Source organism: Euphorbia lathyris, chromosome 3 (genome assembly GCF_963576675.1).
Source record: "Euphorbia lathyris chromosome 3, ddEupLath1.1, whole genome shotgun sequence".
NCBI lineage: Eukaryota > Viridiplantae > Streptophyta > Magnoliopsida > Malpighiales > Euphorbiaceae > Euphorbia > Euphorbia lathyris.
In genome coordinates, this window is record NC_088912.1 from 71442036 (window position 1) to 71464382 (window position 22347).

The 22347-nt window shown below is 38.0% G+C and overlaps 2 protein-coding genes across 2 annotated transcripts; both read left to right on the plus strand.

The window, feature by feature from the left end:
* The first annotated feature begins 1363 nt into the window (after nt 1-1363).
* On the plus strand, nt 1364-6245 carry LOC136223209 (uncharacterized). The gene is made up of 7 exons (XM_066011093.1): nt 1364-1785; nt 2841-2976; nt 3148-3229; nt 4003-4178; nt 5014-5151; nt 5228-5367; nt 5688-6245. The coding sequence occupies exons 1-7, from the start codon at nt 1668-1670 to the stop codon at nt 5942-5944; spliced, it is 1047 nt and encodes a 348-aa protein (XP_065867165.1). The 5' UTR covers nt 1364-1667; the 3' UTR covers nt 5945-6245.
* A 6359-nt stretch (nt 6246-12604) lies between these two features.
* On the plus strand, nt 12605-14284 carry LOC136224541 (probable histone H2A variant 3). Its single transcript, XM_066012902.1, has 2 exons — nt 12605-12809; nt 13843-14284. The coding sequence occupies exons 1-2, from the start codon at nt 12702-12704 to the stop codon at nt 14137-14139; spliced, it is 405 nt and encodes a 134-aa protein (XP_065868974.1). The 5' UTR covers nt 12605-12701; the 3' UTR covers nt 14140-14284.
* Nucleotides 14285-22347: the final 8063 nt, after the last annotated feature.

Genomic DNA, 22347 nt, shown 5'->3' on the forward strand with positions numbered 1-22347 from the left:
GGATAAGAGCCTTGCTCCGTTCCTCCGACGGATCCTTGATGGCTTGTCGAAGCCGTCTGTTCCCGTTCATCACCGACATCAGGGAGGCTGAAGTGCTCGCCCTCCGTGAAGCACTGTTTTGGTGTGTTTATCTGAATTGTATAAATGTTTGCTTTGAAAGTGACTCTTTGCTTGTGGTTAATAGCATCAATTCTGATACGTTAGATTTTTCTGTTTTTGGTTCAATTATTCAGGACTGTAAGCTTATCTTAAGTAGTCGACATGACTTTACAATGTCTTTTTCTCCGCGTCTAGCGAACAGGGGGACCCACGTCGTTGCACGACATGCCTGTCCAATGCTAGCGATTTTGTGTCATTTTCTGCTCCGGTTTGGCTGCAGGGAATTATCGCGTCCGATTTGATCAACCAATGAGTTTCTACTTTGTTTCAACAAAAAAAAAAAAAAAACACATCAAATAATAATTTTTTTTTTGATAAAATAGTAGGTATCATTTCATTAGATAAGGAAGTTCAGAGATACAGATACATAAAAAATGAGGAATAAAACCTCATACCCATACAGGCTAGTGCCAGTACAAGATCCATTACAGGAAGAAAAAAGACTACAATGAGCAATAAAAACCATTAAAGGTAGAAACAATACAAAGAAACTAGAAACCATATACTCCTTGAAAGTCGAATCTCGTTGAAATACTGCTGCAATCCGTTCTTCATCCTTCAAACTCCTCCGGACATTCGGATCTGAGTCCATTTCTATTGTGCAACCACGCAGATCTATAGATCTACGGATAAGATAAATCTTTTTCGCTTGTGCTAAAACCGAAACAAGGATAAAAGATAGAAGTATGGCTAGCAGATGTAGATCTGACGAAAAGAACTTTAAAAAAGTAATAGATTTCAAACCAACTAAAGTTACAAAACTAAGAAGATGCAAATCTAAAATATAGATGGGAGGAGGAAGAAGGAAGACAAACTTCCTTCTTCCTCCTCGGGATAGATCCGGTTAGAAAGGAGTTAGGAGAAAAGTAAGGAAAAAATGAAAGAAAAAAAGAGAAGAGGAAAGAAAATGGAGATGAACTTTTTACACATCAAATAATAATTAATTATTATATTCGTGTTCAATTTTTTTTATACATAAATAAAATTGATATTATTATATTACTTAAAAATATTAGTAGATGAATACTTCAAAAAAAATATTATTAGATGATAAAATTTTATAATCTACTACTTCAACAATAAATTTGTACTGCAAACAAAACTATTAAGGAAAATTCACTTAAAAAACAAAAAAACAAATTTATACATTTACATCCCCTTCCTTGATACTGTCGAGCAGCTATTCTGAACAAAAAACAAGGGTATTTCAGTCAACTGCCAGTATAAAGGCACACCTGGGCTTCGGATCGAGATTTCCTTCTCGGAGTTCTGGCTGCTCGTCCTCTCTCCCTTGCTCCCGTTCGCCGCCATTCCTTTCATTTTTGCTTTTCTTCCCTTTAGAAACCCTTGGGCGGGAAAATGTAAATTGGATATTGTATAAGTATTTTGTTCTGAAAGGCAAAAACTAACAACCACAAGTTAAATCCGTTCAGTTTTTGACTGATCTGTTAGGGTTTCTTTTGTTTCTGGGCTCCATTGAATTTGTAGTTGTTCATTGAGTGACGGACATGGACAAGAAGAAGGTGACAGTGCCTTTAGTTTGCCACGGGCATTCGCGTCCTGTTGTGGATTTGTGCTACAGTCCTGTTACTCCTGATGGATTTTTTCTCATCAGTGCCAGTAAAGGTAAGCTAATATTTTTTTTTTTTATCGTGTTTCTGTTAAACTATATAGGTTTTGGCTCAATATTTGGAGTCAATTGCACATTTGATTACATCGTCTTTGTTTGTGTAGTCATTCGGTTTTAGTTTCACTGGGAGATTGTATTCCACTACAGTAGTTTTTATTTATTTTCTGAACAGTCATTTGATAATCTTCTGGCAAGGTTCTGGTTTGCTTTCTGTTGATAGTTTCGCTATATTAATATATCGTAATGGTGATCTTATCGTTAAACGTGTGATCTCATGTTTTGTTACCTTTTGTACTGTGGCTTTGGTTTCTTCCAACTAATTGAATTTTAGACTGGCATCAAGAGATCATTTTTTTTTTATCCACAATGCGAATTCTGGTTTGGATTATTTAATTCACTCTGTTTTATTAGCTTTGAATTTGGATATTAATTAGTTATTTAAGTAATCAATTGGTTGTGTTCTCTATTTAAGTTCCTTCATGTCATTTCAGTATCTGTACAAGTTTATATTGGACTTTTCAAGTAATTTTGCATGTTTACTTTGTTAACTGTAAACTTGAACCCGGAAATTACTGATTGCTTTCAAGTAATCAAATTGAAATATTTCGATCTTGGTACTTAACAGTGCAGTTGTCTCACTGTCACTAGTTATCCATTTCCCTGAACATTTGTTACCCGCTCTCTAAATTATATATATGTATCCTTTTTTGTTTGAGTTGCTGCTTAGTGGTCTTAAGTGTAAATTTTCCTTCTTCGATATTTTCAGGTTTGTTTATAGATGAAATCAGTTTCTCGGTTTTCAAAAGATAACCGAAATTTTTTTTATATTCTACTCCTATCTACTATGCCATCTTCCTAATGTTATTTTTTTTTCCTCCATGAGTTGGTGTTCATAGGAGCTTACATTGCATTTTCTATTAGTATTTCATACCTTAAAATGTATGTTTAACCTCTGCACTTGACAGGAAGATCTTTTCCTAGCTGCGTTTCATATGTTTTAATGAGATATTTTTCAGTTCTCAGCTTTAACTATATTGCTTTTGAAATTCAGATTCTAGCCCAATGTTGAGAAATGGGGAGACTGGTGATTGGATTGGAACCTTTGAAGGGCATAAAGGTGCAGTGTGGAGCTGCTGTTTAGATACTAGTGCATTACGAGCAGCATCTGCCTCTGCAGATTTTACTGCGTATGTAATTACACTTTCCTCTTTAAGACTCTAATACCTCTATCCCTCTCTCACATACTCACACACAAATAAGCTTGTTTTTGTACATAATAGCAACAGTGATAATGCTGGACCAACCATTTTATGGAAGTTATAAGCTGTAGAATAAAATATTCTATTTTTATGTTTCAGAAAATTGTGGGATGCATTGACGGGAGATGAGTTACACTCTTTCGAACACAAGCACATTGTCCGAGCATGTGCATTTTCAGAGGTATGGTTTATTTTCTATTACACTCTATTGACGAGATTATATAATTTTGTTCTTCTTGACTTAAGGATAGAGACAGGGAACTTTTTATCATAGGATCACACCCCTCACCCCACAGCATGCATGGACATTTGTAGCTCTAGATGCCCATTAGTTAGTTATACTTCATTTACATTCAACCACAAAACTATTTAGTATCAAATGGATAAATTGAAGCAACAAGAATCATCAAATGATGGTATCGAAAAGCTAAAAGAGAATTTGCCCTCAAATTCTAGATTGTTCAGATAGTGATAGTCAAATTTTATTCTATTGATTGTCTACAAGTGTCCTGTAATAATCTGAACCATCCAAGCAAACATTCTTTAGAATATAATGGAAGTAATATATTTTGTGCTTCTCATGAACAAGTTTTCATGAGTACCATATAGGAGACTATGATTCTTTCCTGATAACTATAGTAGGGTGTTCCTGGCTCACTTATAAAAGCTTGTTCTGACTTGGCTTGTTTGTTGAGACTTTTCCTTCGCTGTATTTTCAGTTGCTGCGCAATATTTGTGGTTTTAAACCATTTTTAGGTTGCAGATTAAGTACATGATTGACAACAACAAAAAAAAAAAACCTATGTAATTTTATGGATATTTCATCCAATATTGGTGCACATGCTTGCATCTATATGCTTATGGAATTCCTCTTTTTCAGTTAATAGTATGACTTGTTGCCTTTTCTCTAGTCTGAGTGTGTGCAAGCTGTATATAGTTTTTCCCCTTGTGCAGGATACACACCTTCTACTTACAGGTGGAATGGAGAAGATTCTTCGTATATTTGACTTGAATCGTCCAGATGCTCCCCCAAGAGAAGTTGACAGTTCACCTGGTTCAGTTAGAACTGTTGCATGGCTTCACAGTGACCAGACCATATTAAGTTCTTGCACTGATATAGGTGGTGTGAGGTACGAATTACAGAAAGAACAATTCAGATGTAATTGCTGTAGTCAACTTTGCATTATTCTACCTTGGGTTTGTAGTTCTGTATTTTGATAATGGTTGTTTATGACCATGCACTAGTTATTTCTTGGACATCAAACAATCTCAAACTCTACATTTTATATAAAATCTGGTTCTCTTTGCCTCTTCAGTTGGACCTTGTGAGAAGCTGTCCTGAAACCATTTATAGAATAACTAGTAAAAGGCTGGCTTTTTGGACCTAAAAGAATAATAGATTATAGGCGGCTAAATTTCCCTGGAGTGGAGCAAATAAATATATTTTTAGTGGTCGAATGAAAGATCTCATATCAGCTACCACCTAGCCAAATTTGGTGGTTAGGCAAATAGTAGTCAAAGCGTGGCTGGTTTTTATGCCAACTAAATTGTGTTGATGGGATACTTCATATAAATTGTTATCCCCAGAATCACCCTTAAACAAATCAGATCAGTTTTCATGCCCAATTTTAGAAGCGTGGCACTGGCTTCACAATAATGACTACTTAGGTCTCTAGTACCAAACAAGATGTTGATGGGCGGTACTGATTATTTCCTCATCCGGAGAATTTAAATAATTTGGCATCTGTTTGAGCTATATCAAGGATGTTATGTTGACTATTTGAGTTGTGTACTATTGTCTTGTCTGCCCTCGTTACTGCTTCTTCAGTTATCATGCACAAAGGTAAAACAATATCATTGTCTTCTCAAATATTTGCCCTAATCAATGTCAGAAATAGTTTTCTTTTCTGTTTAGAAACCTTTATTGTGGCAGTTTTTGTTTTTAATTTATTGCAACTCTTCCAGATTATGGGACATAAGAAGTGGAAAAATTGTTCAAACACTTGAGACTAGGTCACCTGTAACAAGTGCTGAAGTGAGTCAGGACGGTCGCTACATTACGACAGCTGATGGTTCAACGGTTAAGTTTTGGGATGCAAATCAGTAAGTTGAATTTGAATATATCTATAAATCTTTGTGATTTTGTAGGGCATTGACTAAAAATTGTATTTATTTCCAGTTTTGGAGTAGTGAAAAGCTACAATATGTCATGCAATGTGGAATCAGCTTCGTTGGAACCAAAATTTGGAAATAAATTTGTTGCTGGTGGAGAAGACATGTGGATCCATATACTTGATTTCCATACAGGAGAAGAGATCGGTATGTTATTCTGAACTGGTTATCCTTTTTAGTAAATAAGGAAGATGCAAGTAGAGAACTTGGTTCATAGTGTTTTTATCTTTTCGAAATGAATATAGATCATATCCGGCAACAAATTTCAAGAGTATTCTCTATGAGAGTATTGATGCGTTCTTACCATCAAATTGAAAGCTATCCTTGATTTTCTTATTCTTGTCAAAGTAACTGTGATTATTCGGAGGCCTTGTTCTGCTGACGCTTCAAATAAATTGTTGGTTTGTAAGAAGTGTGATGTATTATTAAATATGCTGATATTCGAGGTTTCTCATTCTCTTGGATAGGATGCAACAAAGGTCACCATGGTCCGGTTCACTGTGTGCGATTTTCACCTGGAGGAGAATCTTATGCTTCAGGATCTGAAGACGGAACCATCAGAATATGGCAGACAGGGCCTACAAATAGCGATGAAAATGATGCAGTTGCCGAAAATGGGGCAAGTGGAAAATTGAAAACATCAACTGATGATCTTGCCCATAAGGTGGAAGGTATTCATATAAGTAAAGAAGGGAAAACTGCTGAAAAGGCTATAGATGTCTGAGTAAGGGCTTTAAATTGGTGTAGGGTTTTGATTTTCAGCTCTCTGCTTAGTGCGAAGAAGGTATAGGCATGAGCATGTGTCTTTTTGATGATTCTGCTGAAATAAGAATGGACTTCACTTTTTTTTTTTTTTTTTTTTTTTAAAATTAACGTTTTGTAATTGAGTTCCATTTTATTCTAAGGTTTTTAATGGTAAATATAGCAGAACATGTAAAGAGTGAATGATATCATATAGTGTAGGTAGGTTGATTATGTGTAAGAAATGTTTTTGGTTTACCTTAAAAAAAGTACTTCATTTCATAGATCCGTACATAAGGGCTATGTTATTGTCTTTTCATGGATGCGGATAAATCTTGTATCCAAGTTCAAAAAGGTTTATCTCAGTTCAAATTATTTGATACTCTTACAATTTGTTTAAACAAAATCAGTTTAAAATCTTATGAGAGATTTTTTAGCAGCGAAACATTAGTTCTAATAAGCACAAATCGAGTTGCAAATGTAATTTTGAATATATTAATTAGATGATATTACTGAATTCAAAACTGTTGATGTTGCTGTTGACTTGAACTTTATCCTCATGTTAATTTAATCAACTAATTAAATAAATTATAAAACTGATATTATCTCCTTGAAACTTTTTAGATATTGGGAAATGTCCAGTAAGTTTCAAACAAGAACTAAGTAAGAGGTTACTCAAATGTTTTCTGACGGTATGTTAAGGATCAAGATAATGACCGATATAAATATACTCGAATGCCACAATATCACATAGCAGGAATTCACATAGCGGCCAAAGAACGGTCATGTATCACTAGGTTATATGTCAAAATTATGGACAACGACTAACATATGATTGTCCGAATGTTCCTTAGCTGCGCCATCTCAGATTGAGATGATTAATAAGAAACAAGGCTCACTAGGCATGTATCTAGAGGAGTCCAATGTAAACACAATCAAAGAAAAGTGATACTCGTGGAGTCCTCTTATTGGAACAAACACTCCTCAAATAGAAAGAGGACATTCTAAGAGCATTTATAATGGTTTGAGGGTTTTCAACTTTCTAATCATGTCATTACAAAAAAAAAAGGCTTAATGCATATATACACACCTAAACTTGGCAAGTTTTACCTAATGGCATACTGAACTTTTAAAATAACCTATCACACACCTATAGTTGGAGTTAAAAACCTATCGCATACCTATTGTTGGCTTTAAAAACCTATCACACATCTATAATTGGCTCATTCGGACCTCCTACACACAAAATCGTTGATCTTTCGTCTTTGATGGATGAGGTGACATACCGAATGAACTCACGCGTTTTCTTTTTTTTCTATAACACGTATACCACCTCGTTCGTTAAAGACGAAATATCAATGATTTTGTGTGTAGGAGGTCCGAATGAGCAAACTATAGGTGTGTAATAGGTTTTTAAAGCCAACTATAGGTGTGTGATAGGTTATTTTAAAAGTTCAGGGTGCCAATAGGCAAAACGTGCCAAGTTCAAGGGTGTAAATATGCATTAAGCCAAAAAAAAGCACACACTCCAACTAAAAAACACCAGCAAAAAATTTTCTGTAGTGATTGGACAATTACACATTATTTTGATTGGTCTCACACAACATATAACATTTTATTTTATTTTTTTACTTTAATTTAATTAATATTTTTTGTATTTATAAAATTTATTAATAAGGTTATGAGATTTTTGGACAAAATACTCTTCGTTGATTCTCCTCATACGCCAAGAACGGTCTTTGTGAACATTCCAACGGTCAAGTAAACAGACGATAAAAAGATTAAGCAAGAAGTAAGCAGAGAGTTCTAGAGGGATCCTTACCAAGTGGCATGACTTACTTATTTATAGAGATTTTTCAAAGGGTTTGAAGATTAAAGTGCCTTTGTATAATACACAGCCTGATGGACCTGGCTTTAGTCGATCTATTCCTTTGAATGGAGGTTCTGAAAGGCCTCTTGAGCTTCTCAAGTCTGCGGGCCCAACTTCTTTATCATTTATGAATATTGTATTATTGAATAATAAGGACAAATATTTATGTAGTCACTCAACCATTTTCGAAAAGTTAATTAGTTTCGCAATCTATGAGAAATCAAGCTCCTAATTTCTCTAATTTCCCCTCATTGAGAAAATGTATGTTCATCTTAAGGAGCGTTCGGTTTAAACACTAGAAGCGGAATCAAAATCAGAGCCGAAATAAAATAATATTTATTTCTTTTATTTGATTTAATCTGGAAACATTATCTTAATACTACTTACTTCTATAATGGTTGAAATGATAATCAATATCAAATTTGTTGATAACAATTAAAAAACACTAATAATAATAATTAGTTACAAATAAATTCAAGAAATTATTTATATAGTATTACTAGTATATGAGTTATAATATAAAATATTATGATGGCTAATGGTTAGTTGAAGACAATACCAATGTTCAGTTTCTTATTATAAAATCCAATGTTATCAGGTTCGCATCGGTCGGATCGGAAACCGGTAAGAAATCCGGTCCGAGCTTGACTGGTTTGATAGATGCTACAAAACCCAGTGTGGACCAGAGTTGAACCGCCGCTGCAACTCCGGTTTAGTGCAATTGCTTAGAAAATATTAAATAATAACGATGATAGTAATAGAAGGGCCTGAAAAAAAATCAGATTCAACCAAGTGATGCTAGCTTCCGAAGGAATAATTGAAAGGATAGTAAGAAACGTAAATCTGATCATCGAATTTCTTAACTTACTCTATAGCAGAGAGAGAGATATAGAAAGAGAGAGGCGGTGGATGAGAAAGAGAAAGAGGGAGAAAACGAGGGAGGCGGTGAAATAAGATGTGAAGTAGATGAAGGATAAATTAGGTTTATGGTAGAGATGGGTCTTACCTTAAAAGACTGATGGGTTAGTTAGATATATTAGCCCAAATAATTTTAAAGCCCACGTAACTTATTACATATTACTTATATTCATTAGATATTATTATACTAAATAGAACTGAATTCTAAATTAATTATATATATGAATATTATTTATTTATTTATTATATCATCCGGTCCGACCAATCCGAGCCATCCGATAGGATTAACTGACCCGTGACCCAATTATAAATCCGGTTTGATGTGCGGTCCGATCCGGTCCGATTCTGATAATATTAATAAAATCATTGTGCCAATTCATTCTTTTTTTTTTTTGGTAAATATTACGCTATTTGATTTGTTGTTTATATGAAAAAAAATATATATTCTTTTGAAAACTTATCTACAATTATATTAATACAATTATATTAAGTTATAATTTTGAATATATTAAACTAATAAAATTATTAATTTTTTTTCAAACAAAAAAAAATTCATTAATAAAAGTTTGAATACAATATAGAACAAATAAAATCAGGAGGTTTTAAGAACCATTCCATCAGTTTCTGACATAGAGTACGCAGCCCAAGCTCATGGACTACACTATTCACAGAACGGCTAACGAAATTGATACTAATGTCATTTAATTGAATTTAACAGAGATTTGCACTTTTTTTTAATATAAAGTCATAAGTAGACCTAGAAGGTCATTCTCTAAGATCAACTATTGTAGCAACATTCGATTCAATCTCATATCTTTCCAAACCTTTATTTTTAACCAACTCAACGCGTCTCTTATACCAACTGCTTCTCCATCTATGACTTGACAATTGCTTGAGAGAAGTTTAGAAAACGCACCACAGAACTGACCTTCACTATTGCAAAGCACAACCCCAATTTTTTGTTTAACATTGTTCGCAGACGAATTTGACATAGAACAAGTCGCTTTGGCTAACATATCAACAACATTGATTGCAGACCGATTGATAAAAGATACATTACTGTTCTTAAGATCCAACAATATGGATTTACAATAAGATACAATCACTCCAAAACTAGAAACAGACACATATTGACAATGTAAAGTATTTATTAGGAGTTCTGAGTCTGTTTCGATAATGACATTGTTGAGGCCATGATTTTTTTAACCAAATAAGGACTTCCCTCATGTTAAGACCATCGGCAAGTAAATGGTGCACATGACAAGAGATGGTACTATTCCTTGTTACCATAAAACTACCAAATGAGTTGCGAAGAACATAACCTTTACATGCGTTCCACATGAGATTTCGCATCTTGCTCGACACCTTCAACTCACAAAATCTTTTCCAATAACCAGTCGAATGGTGTGTACTTTGATTTAGGCTCAAACTGTATCCACTCTTTATCCTATATTTTCCATAATGCTTCGGTGCACCCTGACTTCTTCTTTCAGAGACAAAACTTGTGTAGGTTTCCAAGTGTGGGGCTCTTTCGGTTATTCGTTCCATTTTCTGGCAAAAGGAAAGCCCCTGGGGACGTAGGTATGGCTTGGGTCTGTGCCATTCGGCTCTATCCAGAACCATTTTGGTTTGAAATTTTTTACACTCTGGATTTTGTTTGTCAAGAAATTTAGCATTTTCTTCGGACAAACCCAGTAGACGAAATCTTTTTTGGATTTCCTAATGGGACACCAGAAACGCCGAAACAAGGGTCTGGAGAGTTCGATGGCTAGATCATTACAAAAGTTTGTTAAAGGTAAGAAGTTCCAGCCAGGTATTCGGAGAAATCTGGCAAGGGCAAAGATTGAACTCATTGACAACGGCCAGGATGCCCGGAGGTAGGGGAAACTCCATCTCCCACTCAAGGAACAAAGTAAACATACCCATCTTTGAAGAGGAGGAGGGAGATGTACTCTATCATTACCTTCGGGCATAGTTAGAGAAAATTCCTTTAACTAAGGGTAAACGTCTGAAAGGGATTTTAATCGAGTTTTAGTGATGGTGAAAGGCTGATAAAAAACTCTAGGGTTGGATTTTTTAGGTTTGGCTTTTTTCTCTTATGGGGAATTTTCATCCTCAAGGTTCTCAGTCATTTCAATGGCTTGGTTTTGGAGAGAGGGAGAAGGAGATTCAAACTCTTCAATGGAAATTTCCAAAAGCTCAGGTGAAGGTTCAGGTTCATGTTAAAGTGACCGACGAATTTTCTTAGTTCCATATTTGGAAGAAGAGACCATTCCAAAAAAGAAAATAAATTAAAAGTAAGAAAAAGAAGCAAATAACTTACAAGTTTTAGAGAAGACGAAAATGGTAAGAGATTGAAGAAGAGGATCCCTGGTCTGATTTCAGAAGATTTATACAAATCGCAAAAAGGAGAGAGAGTAGTTCAAATGTTTATCTTTGAAAACGTAAAAGAAAACGTTTTTCATCATTTCGATATCTTTAATTTGACGGCAGGGTAATAATTGTTGATGATGTCATAATCAATATGGCATGCCACACGTCATTTCTGAAAAAGCCTAAAAGACATTTTCTTAATGTTACTGGATGAGGAGGGGGGGGGGACATCCGTTACTGTATTAAGTTATTTGGGATGACCTCAAGGAGGCCCAATATAACTTAAAGAGTTCGGATGGGCCCTGACTTGTTTAGAGAAAGAAGGGATGACGACATCGGCCAAAGCTGCGACTTTCGATCACCTTCATATTGTCGAAGACAACCTGGAGGGTGCATTTGTGAAGGACGCGTGGACCAATCAGAGCACCGGATTCCAAATGTACACTCCTCATAAACATAATCACTTTGGCACGCAATGATAGAATCCATTAACCTATCGTAAGCTGCCATGTGTCCAAAGTTACAATTATGATCATCTATAAATAGTGGAGAACTTACCAGACTTCAGGTATCTAATTCTTAATCACTTGAATATATTTCATTTGAGTCTTTGATATTCCCTCCAATTATCAACTGACTTTAGTATCAGAGAGGGTTTACCGGTCTTTGGTCCCTTTTTTGACCATTGTTTTCTTTTCAAGTGATCGAACTCTAATAGAAAGTCAAACGCATAAAAGTACGATAACATAAGTTGATAACAAAATTTTGCTAAATAGTATAAATAAATTGGCAAAATACACTGGAAAATCCGGTGTGACATCAAATAATTATAAAAATACTTCATTAAATTTTCTAGTAAAAATTCATCTTACTTAACAACATTAATAATAAAATTGTAACATTTTGAATGCAGAGTAAATTTTGAACATTTTACCTTGTTTTTTTTAATAGTGCCTGTGATACACTGTTAATAAAACTATCAGTCCATTGTTAATGTCGGAGAATAAATATGTTAAACTGAATTAGAGGGTCAAATTGATAAATTGTAGAGAAAATTACATGATAATTCAAGTTTGAATATTATTTTACAGTTATATAAATTGTTTTTGGGTTTTTATCAATAAAACACAAGAAATTCATCTATTATCATATAAGCAGTTTTTTATTTTATTTTTGTCAACAAAACAGTTAGGATTAAAATACAGAAAATATATATTTTGTAGAGATCTGACGAAATAAAAATTAATTTTACAAGTTATAAAAACTTGTATTTATTTATTAAAAGTGAATATTGGTGTAACTATGCCTTAATTGTAGTAGCAAGCAATCAAATTATGTGTTTAGTAGTAGGGCCTCCTCGTACACAGACACAGACAGAACTTACATTATCCAAATTACATCCACGTGCAATTCCGAACACAAGGCAAGGGCATTTCTGTCAAATCGCCTATACAAAGACACCTCCTCTTGTGGTTTAGATCGATTTCTTTCTCCGAGTCTTTGTCTGCTCGTCTCTCCTCTCTTTCTTTCTCGATTTCGATTTTCTTCCCTTTCGAAACCCTAAAATTTGCGCGGGAAAATGTCGGGCAAAGGAGCCAAAGGCTTGACCACCGGAAAATCCACTGTTAGCAACAAGGACAAGGACAAGAAGAAGCCCGTTTCTCGCTCCTCGCGCGCTGGTCTCCAGGTCTTCTTCTCTGTTGCATTTCTTTTACTTCTCTTACGAGTTTATATTTGAATTCAGGGAACTTTAATTGGGAAGCAATGCAATTTTATTGATTTTTTCTTCAAGGAGTACATTTAATTTGATTATTCATGGTTCAGTTCTTAATCTTTGTTATTCCAGTTTTAGCATCTGAGAATCGCTTAAGTTTGCCCATTTTGAGAAGTATTTCAACCCTACAGGCTATGGTAGTATTTTTGAGAACTTCATTTTAGAAAATGAAAGATGTTGTAGTGACATCACTTTTGCCTCTCTTGATGTAAGAAATATGAACATGTCCAGAACCCATTTTGCAAATTTCAGGAGATCGAGAGTAGTTTACAGATCTAATTGAAATATCAGTGAATTAGATATATTTCACATGAGAGATTTCAAGGAGGAGGGTACTAGTCGACCTCTAATTTCCTTGATGGCACAAGAAACTTTTATTTTGGATTTGGTTCAGGGATTGTAACTTACATAAGAGAAAACTATGATTGGGAGCATGATACTTTTAGAATATCAAGTAATTGATTGAAAATAAATAACTGCTTGTTCTAGCAGTTTCAAGCTGTATTATGTAACTTATGTTATCGAACATAGGCACGAGTTATCATGGATGAAGTTGTATATTTTCTAGTACATATCCACATTTTTCTGATGTTGCTTAGGCTGTAGATACTGAACCGATTTGCATATGCTATGCTCAATATATATGAAATACGCTCTGTACCCGAGATATGCTTTACTAGATTTTGGTTACTGTACTTTAAGCAAACATCAGTAGTTTAGATGTACAAAGCAATGGAAGAATTTTGGGGGTACGTGTTGAGGAAAGTAGCATATGAATAAGTGTGAACATTGGAGAGTGATTGCACATTAACTTATTAAAAATCAATGCATAGGATATCATTTCTTCCTGCTTTTAGATTCACTTGGAGACAGGTTTGTTCAAATCCTTTTTTCATGATTTTACATTACTGATTTTTTTTGGCATAAATGTTATTCTATCGTGCAGTTTCCTGTGGGTCGAGTGCACCGTCTATTAAAGACGAGGGTCTCTGCAAATGGAAGGGTTGGAGCAACAGCTGCAGTTTATACAGCAGCAATACTGGAGTATTTGACTGCAGAAGTGTTGGAGTTGGCTGGGAATGCAAGCAAGGATCTGAAGGTGAAGCGTATTACACCGAGGCATTTGCAGCTTGCGATTAGGGGGGATGAAGAGCTAGATACCCTCATCAAAGGAACTATTGCCGGAGGCGGGGTTATCCCGCACATTCACAAATCGCTGATTAACAAATCTTCCAAGGAGTAATCTTAATCTTAGTCTGATAGATGCTCATGTTTCCATTTCCATCCATGAATGTATGAGAAACAGTGATAAGCTAGGAACCCAACTCAGTAGGGAAGTTGGACTTGAATGTTGTTTAAAAAATCATTCAAACTTCTATTCATGTTTACCTCTCTCTCTCTCTCCTTAATTTCTTCTTTAGTAATTGTTGAGATTGAATTACTAGTAAGTCGACATTATATAATTAAACATGATTTCAAAATTACATTGAATGATTCTAATCAACACCCTTATAAGGAAATTAATGATAATATTATATGAAGAGATGATATCCAAATTTATACATGTAAAAGTTAGTGTTGAAGAAATGGTCATTTTGATTGTCTAAGCGTTCGAAATACAGAATCGGTTCAGATTGTGCTTAAATCAAGACTCTAGGCGGTGATCAAAATACAGAATTATTTAGTTGGGGGGCCGATTTTACACGTGCGTTCGCAAATTTTTTTATTTTTTGCTAAAACGAACTTGCTCATTTTTTATTTTTTTTTATTTTGTATATATACGTGTTATAATTTTAATGGTCAAGAACCAACTTTTAAGTATTAATGTACAATTTCTCAAAATTAAGCTAGATTTCGTTTAATAGGCTTAACATGTAAAAAAAATTGGATTTAGAGAGGGCTCTGTAAAATAAATTAAAAAATTTGATTTTAGAAGGTCTATCAACCCTAAAAAAATTAATAATTTGGATTTAAGGAGGTCTAACAAGCAAAAAAAAAAAAAAAAAAATTAGAAATTATTCGGCAATTGAACAACAACAACAAAGTCTTTGTTTATTCCCTAAAAAAAAGTCTTTGTTTTAGTATAATTTACTTCAATATTGTCAGTGGCGAATACATAATTATTCGGTTGGGGGGCCGATTCTACAAGTACGTTCGCAAATTTTTTTTTTTTGCTAAAACGAACTTGCTCAATTTTTTTTTTTTGTATATATGCGTGTTATAATTTTGATTTCACGGTTTTATATGATGGTTCATGTTAGCCGACCCCGAATCATTTCGGGACTAAGGCTTTGTTGTTGTTGTTGTATATGCGTGTTATAATTTGAATGGTCAAGAACCAAATTTTAATTAATGTACAATTTCTCAAAATTAAGCTAGATTTTGTTTAATAGTCCTAATATGTCAAAAAAAAAATTGGATTTAGGGAGAGCTGAACAGGTAAAAAAAATTAAAAAAATTGATTTCAGAGGGCCTACCAGTCCAAAAAAATAATAATTTGGATTTAAAGAGGCCTAACAGGCAAAAAAAAAAAGTAGAAATTTAGATTTAGGGCAAAAAAAATAAGAAATTTGGATTTAGAGAGGCCTAACATGCCAAAATTTTTATAAATTTGGATTTAGGGAATACCTAATAGGCTCAAGATATTGAAATTTTGAATTTTGGATAAGTCTAATATGTAATGGACCATTTTGGGGTGGCTAATTCAACATTCAATAAAAAAAAATTGAGACAGGAGACGAAACTACCCAGGGTCAAGGTGGTTCCGGCAGCCGCAGGGGCCCGGACCCCCCAGACCCCCTATCTACGCCCCTGACTATTGTTGTATGGTCGTTGGTAAATTATGTTTATTTGTTTGGATATTCTTGTTTAATTGTATTTTTTAATTGTTTTTCCATTATATGATTTAAAAGTTTAAAAACATTGTTTCATAAATTTTGTTATAAATATGATTTAAAAGTTTAAAGACATCGTTTCATAACTTTTTTTATAAGTTATATTACTTGTTGAAATTATTTTTTACTTGTGTGATTTTTCAATAATATTATTATTAGAATTATCGTTGTTGATATATTTTTAAACAATATATTATAAATATACATATTTCTTGTATTAAATAATTTTATATTATTCTTAAAATAATAATTTTATATTATTATTTTTTAATAATTTAATATTTTAATGGTAAACATCCAATGGTGAAAACACACCAAATAATGGTACTTTGTAAAAAACAAAGTAACTATAGAAGACACCTTAATTACTAATCAGGTATGCGAACACAGTGATCCTGGTCTCCGGTGATGTCTTCTGGCTTACCGATGGCTCGTCCCTGCGCCGGGAAGGGTCCCTGCGGATACTCCGACGAGCAAGACAGTTAGTGGCTCAAGAAAATCTATTAAATGAACTGTGCATGTGATGGAAAGATTTACCCGCCCCCAGCTTCCAATGTGAGCTGTGTATTTATAGAGGGTGCTTGGGCCCTGGGCCCTTCTGCCTTTTGGGCCTTCCTGGACCTTTTGGCCCATGATTCATATCCCGAATCAAGTAGTCCCCCCCCCACCGAAGAGCCAAATCGAGTATTTAATGCGAGAAGGTAGGGTTGTGCATCCGTTTTCCATAGGGATAAATGGTGTTCAGCCGTAAAGAGGGCTCCTCGGATAAATGTGGGGAAAACCTTTGGGATTACTGCATGCGTGTCTTATTTATAGCGCCGCATTCATTGCGCCTGTACTTTAATCACTCGTGCGCCGTAAGAATTTATTGCAAAATTAGAGTTGTGCCGGCGCCTTGTTTCCTCCCCCAACTATAAATATTAAGAGGGATGAGACGAAATCTCTTTACTTCATTTTTCAAACTTGTTTGAGAGGAAAAAACTCTGCTTGCTTTCGTTTTCTGTGCTCTCTTCCTCCTGCGATCGTGTCAGCCTGTCCCTACTTGTTCACGCGGTAAGCATCTGGCGGTTTATCCGATACCTGTTGCTCGTCGGGGGTTTTCTTGCGTCAGAGTTTGTCGTACCTTTGCTGAGGTTAGTCACACAATCCTTTAGCCTTGGTTTTTGCGTTTTTCTTTGCTTTATTTCGACTTCTGGGGAGGGGTATTATGTCAAAGGGTTCTTCACGGGGAGCCCTAAGCAGACTACCGCCGGTTGCCCCTGGTGACTTCACGCTTCGAGACTCTTCGCGGACGCAAACGGTATCGCGAAAAAGGCAAGCTGAAAAGGATAGTGGAGATAGCGCAGCGGCTGGTGTGGTGAAGAAAAGGAAGAAATCCGTTGATCGCCCGCTGCCTACTGTCGATCGTCCAGCCGTTGGCGTTGCCGTTGGCGTTCTGGAGGTGGTGGTGGCCGTGCCGGAGGGTTTGGTTACTGTAGAGCGGCCTCTTGTCGTGATTTACGAGGAAATACGTGAGAGAGTGTGGACGCGATCTCCAGGTGCTTCCGGTAGCGAGGGTAAACGTTTTGAGAGAGCCGAGCGTCCTAAGAGGTCGGAGTCCCTTTCGGTCGAAGATGCCTATAGTATAATTGTCGCAGCTGACCTACCGGCGATATCTGCGGTGTACCGACTCGGAGAGCCCTATGAATTAGTAGCTTTGGGTGAAGAGAATAGAGCCCATTGTGCGGGTAGCGCGAATGAGCTCATCATTTACGAAGAGCAATTAGATTCGGGGATGCGGCTGCCGCTCCTGCCCTTTTTTATGGAAGTATTGAAGGAATATGATTTGTGTCCCGGGCAAATACATCCGAATGGCTAGAGAATGATGGTCGCCTTCTATTCGCTGTGTCGATCTGCCGGGTATCGGGTAACAGGTCTAGTCTTCCGTGAGTTTTTTAAACCGAGCAAAGGGCAGAGATCTCAACATGTCACTTTCTCCCACCAGAAATTCAGAGTGATGGGTGGGTTGAAGGATAAGCTGTCCGAATACCGTCACCGCTTCTTTTTGGTGAGGAAGCTTGATGGGGATTTTGCCTTTCGGGTCGTGTGGAACGATGACACCATGGATTCCAGTCGGTGGCTGAAGACCCGACCCAAGCTCCCGTTCGAGGAGAAATTGGTGACGCATTTGAAAAGTCTTCCGACGGACAAAGATCATAAGCAGGACGTAGATGAGCTAGTTCGTCAGTTTCTTGCCGCTGGTTACTACATTTGGAATAAATGGCGGATGGCCGACATCAAAGGGTGGTCGGCTGCGGATTTTGAGAAATGGAAACGGGGCTATAACTTCAAAGCTGGGGAGTTAGCGGAATTGGAGGCGATCTCCGTAAATGTTGCCGTTGCAGGTGAGGGGCTGGGATCGTATTCTGCCTTGTGAATTATGTCGTATAAAATATGTTGTTTGTTATTCGGAAATCTGATGCTTTCCCCTTTTTATGCATGCAGGTCCAGGAGATCCCCGTGTCAGTATGGATTTTGACCCTAACGAATTCAGTGTCGGTTTGTAAACCGCTGATGAGGCATTCGGAGGAGCTTCAGGTTCATTGGTTTCATATTCCTCGCTCGAGGATGCGAACCAAGTGGTGCAAAGCATGTGAGGGGTTCTCGATGCGCGGGAAGATGCTGACGGGGTAGTTGATGTCCCGCAAGGAAAGCCTGTGGCTGATCCAATTGCCCAAGAACCTGAGGGAAATGTGGAGATGATCGCTCTTGACGAAGAGACAGTTGGTAGTCCGACCCGTGGGGTGCTTGCTCGGAAGAGAAAAAGGGATACGGGGAAAGCCGTTGATGAATATATGGCTGGGGAGAAGTCCTCTGGGGAAGGTGTTACCGGGGCCAGCGAGGGTGTCAAGAAACCCTGTTCTGATGGCGGGACCGAGCTATCCGCTGATGTGCCGGATCGAGTAGGGGATCATCCGGAAATGGTCAAGAGGATGGAAATGAAAATTTCCAAGTTCAGGGATTATGTTATGAACTTGTCAGTGCATTCCGATATGATGACTTCCGATCTGGCTCGCGCGATGGCCCATATGGCCAGGGTTCCCGGTGAGCATCAGCAGATGGAGGGGGCTTCAAAAATGAACTTGGGCCTGGAGACCTTATCGGCCCTTGGTGTGGTGAGTTCTCCTATTCACACTTTCAGCCTTGTTTTATTTCTTGCAAGCTTTTTGTCTTCTAATTTTTGTTCTCGTGTGCAGTCTATCCAGAACGCAACCCGAGTTTTCGACATGTGCGTTAATGACGAAAAAGCTTTTCGTGATATGGAAGAGGGCTTGCGGAGATCTATCAGTGATCTCGAGGAAGCAAATAAGAACTTGGCGGCTTCGCGGGAGCTTCTGGATCATCGCGAGGCTGAGATTACCGTTTTGTCTGAGAAGCTGAAAGTAGAGACGGCTGGTCGAGTGGAGCTTTCTCAGAGGTTGAAGCAAGATGTCGAGGAGATTTGTGCATACCGAGTGTTGCTCAGGATGGCAGTTGGGTGGACTCGTCGAGTAGCAGAGATTTTGAAGGAGAGAACGGGACGGGCGGCAGTGCTGGCCGAGGAGAACGACTCTCTTAAGCGACAACTGGAAGCTGCGCGCAAAGAAGCTGCTGATCTTCGCACTCTCGCCGGTCAGCGCAAGGAGAAACTCATAAAACTAGACCGCATGATGTTGATTACCGCAGCTCATTCCGCGGGTTACAACGTTCCCCCGGAGGTGATTTTTGCTCCGAACGTCTATGATAAGGCTGCCCAGGCGAAGGCTGTTGAGTTTTGTGGTCGTTTTAAGAAGCAATAGGCAGTCTGTACTTTGTTGACTTTGCTTTTCCAAGATGTAATGATGATTCGTACAATCTGAATCTTTTTTGTGATATTGTATTGCTTCTAATTATGCTCTACCTGTTGATGTGATTGTAGTTCATTGTGATGTCTTTCATGTCTTTTCTTCGCTGTTCTATAAATAGGAGCCGGATTTTTCGGTATGGACTTGCAACTTGTCTTTCACCCCTTCGCTTCCTTCTTTAGATAATTTCTTTGGGAGAATGTCGCTTCGGGGCGTCGTCGATCCAGCCCGAGTGTTGGAGGTTCAGAAGGCAATATCGGCAATGCCGCATCCCTATGTTTATTGCCCCCCGTCTGAGGAGAATGATGCGGAGAGGAAGGTGAGGTACTCGTCCCCTGTCTGGATGAACCGGGACTGGGCCTCGGAATGGAGAAAAGTGGAGAGTGAGAATTCCGTTCCTTATACCGGATCTGTCACCGATTCCTGTTAGGTTGTTGTCAGCGCACTTTCTACAACAGAAAAGAAAATTTGGTCTTATGAGGGCATCGGGTATCTCCTCCCTGATGAGACCGTCGCTCCGGTGCTCAATCTGCATCCTTCCTGGATCAAGAGGCTTCTAGCCGACGAGATCGAATGGGTTATGAATTTGCCCCATGAGGTGGAGTACCATCGGGTAGGGGGTCATGCTTCACCCACGCATCGATATGGACCGACGTTCGTCGATCCCATCAAACCGCGAAGCGTGGTTTTCTTGGAATTTGCGAGGCAGGGTAGGCTGGGGCCCGTTCCTGCTAACCCTAACCATCGCGTGACCCATGTGGGCAAAGCCTGTTTGTATCATAGGCAAAACGCCCATAATACCGATGAGTGCATGGACTGGAGAGCGATGCATCAAGACTTGATGGATGAGGAGGAAATCCCGGACCCTGATCATCCTAAACCCATCTGAATGTTTTAGTGTTGTTTATCCGGTTTGGTGTAGCCCTAGTAGCTCCTGTAATGGCTCTATGTAGTAGTGCCTTTGTTTGTGGTGTAAGATCGTCGTTGTCGTTGTAATTTGCCATTTTATTTCAATGTGTGTTGTGAGATGACCTGAAAGTTGAGAGTTTTATTTTATGTTTATGCTTGGATTAGGCGTATTCCAACTCGCTTGTACTTAGGCGTTCGATATGATCGAAAAACCGTAAAGGTCAGCGCTTAAATGCTTGGTTGGCGGAGAACACGATAGGGTTCTGCTCGCTTAAAATCGTTAACCAAATGATAGTTAGACGATGTAGGAAGGCATTCGATATAATCGAAGAGCGTTAATGTTTAGCTTTTGAATGCTTAATTGGCGGAGAACGCGATAGGGTTCTGTTCACCCAAAATCGTTAACCAAATGATAGTTAGACGATGTAGGAGGCGTTCGATATGATCGAAGAGCCTTAACGTTGAGTATTCGAATGCTCAGTTGATGGAGAACGCAATAGGGTTCTGTTTGCCCAAAATCGTTAACCAAATGATAGTTAGACGATGTAGGAGGCGTTCGATATGATCGAAGAGCCTTAACGTTGAGCATTTGAATGCTTAGTTGGCGGAGAACGCGATAGGGTTTTGTTCGCTCAAAATCGTTAACCAAATGATAGTTAGATGATGTAGGAGGCGTTCGATATGATCGAAGAGCCTTATCGTTGAGTATTCGAATGCTCAGTTGGTGGAGAACGCAATAGGATTCTATTTGCCCAAAATCGTTAACCAAATGATAGTTAGACGATGTAGGAGGCGTTTGATATGATCGAAGAGCCTTAACGTTGAGCATTTGAATGCTTAGTTGGCGGAGAACGCGATAGGGTTCTGTTCACCCAAAATCGTTAACCAAATGATAGTTAGACGATGTAGGAGGCGTTCGATATGATCGAAGAGCCTTATCGTTGAGCATTTGAATGGTTAGTTGGCGGAGAACGCGATAGGGTTCTGTTCGCCCAAAATCGTTAACCAAATGATAGTTAGACGATGCAACCAAAATATTGTGAAACATGATTTGCGTATATTATTGATAATATCTTTTTAAGGTTTGGACATTCCAGCTATTGTCGTAAACCAATCCGTCCAGAGAGGCAATTTTGTAAGCTCTGTTGTGGAGAACAGTGTCGATTTTTTACGGACCCTCCCATGATTGGCCGAGCTTTCCTTGAGCTAAAGGGGACTGCGCAGCTGCGGCGTCTCGGAGCACCAGGTCCCCAACCTGAAAAGTGCGGGGGCGAACTCTTCTATCGTGATAGCGCGCGACATTCTGCTTATGGGCCGTGATGTGTAACAGAGCATCAAGGCGTTCTTCTTCGAGTCAGTCGCCAGCTTCCTTGAGCGCTGCACTGTTGTCGATTTCTTCAAAATTGGTCTGTCGGGGGAAGAGAAGAATGACTTCGGATGGTGCCATTGCTTCGGACCCATAGGCGAGGAAAAAGGGGGTACGGCCTATTCCCGTATGCGGGGTGGTGCGGTATGACCATAAGATTGCCGCAATGTGATCGGGCCATGCCCTGCCTTGGTCGGTTAACCGTGCTTTGATCCCTCGAAAGAGCGTTCGATTGCTTACTTCCGTGAGGCCGTTGCTCTGAAGGTGAGCTACCGATGTGTATCGGGCTTTGATACCCCAGTCCGCGCAGAAATCGCGAAACTGATTACAGTCGAACTGCTTCCCATTGTCAGTGATGAAGGAATGAGGGACCCCGAAACGGTAAATAATAGGTCGCTTGAGAAAACTGATGACGTTGT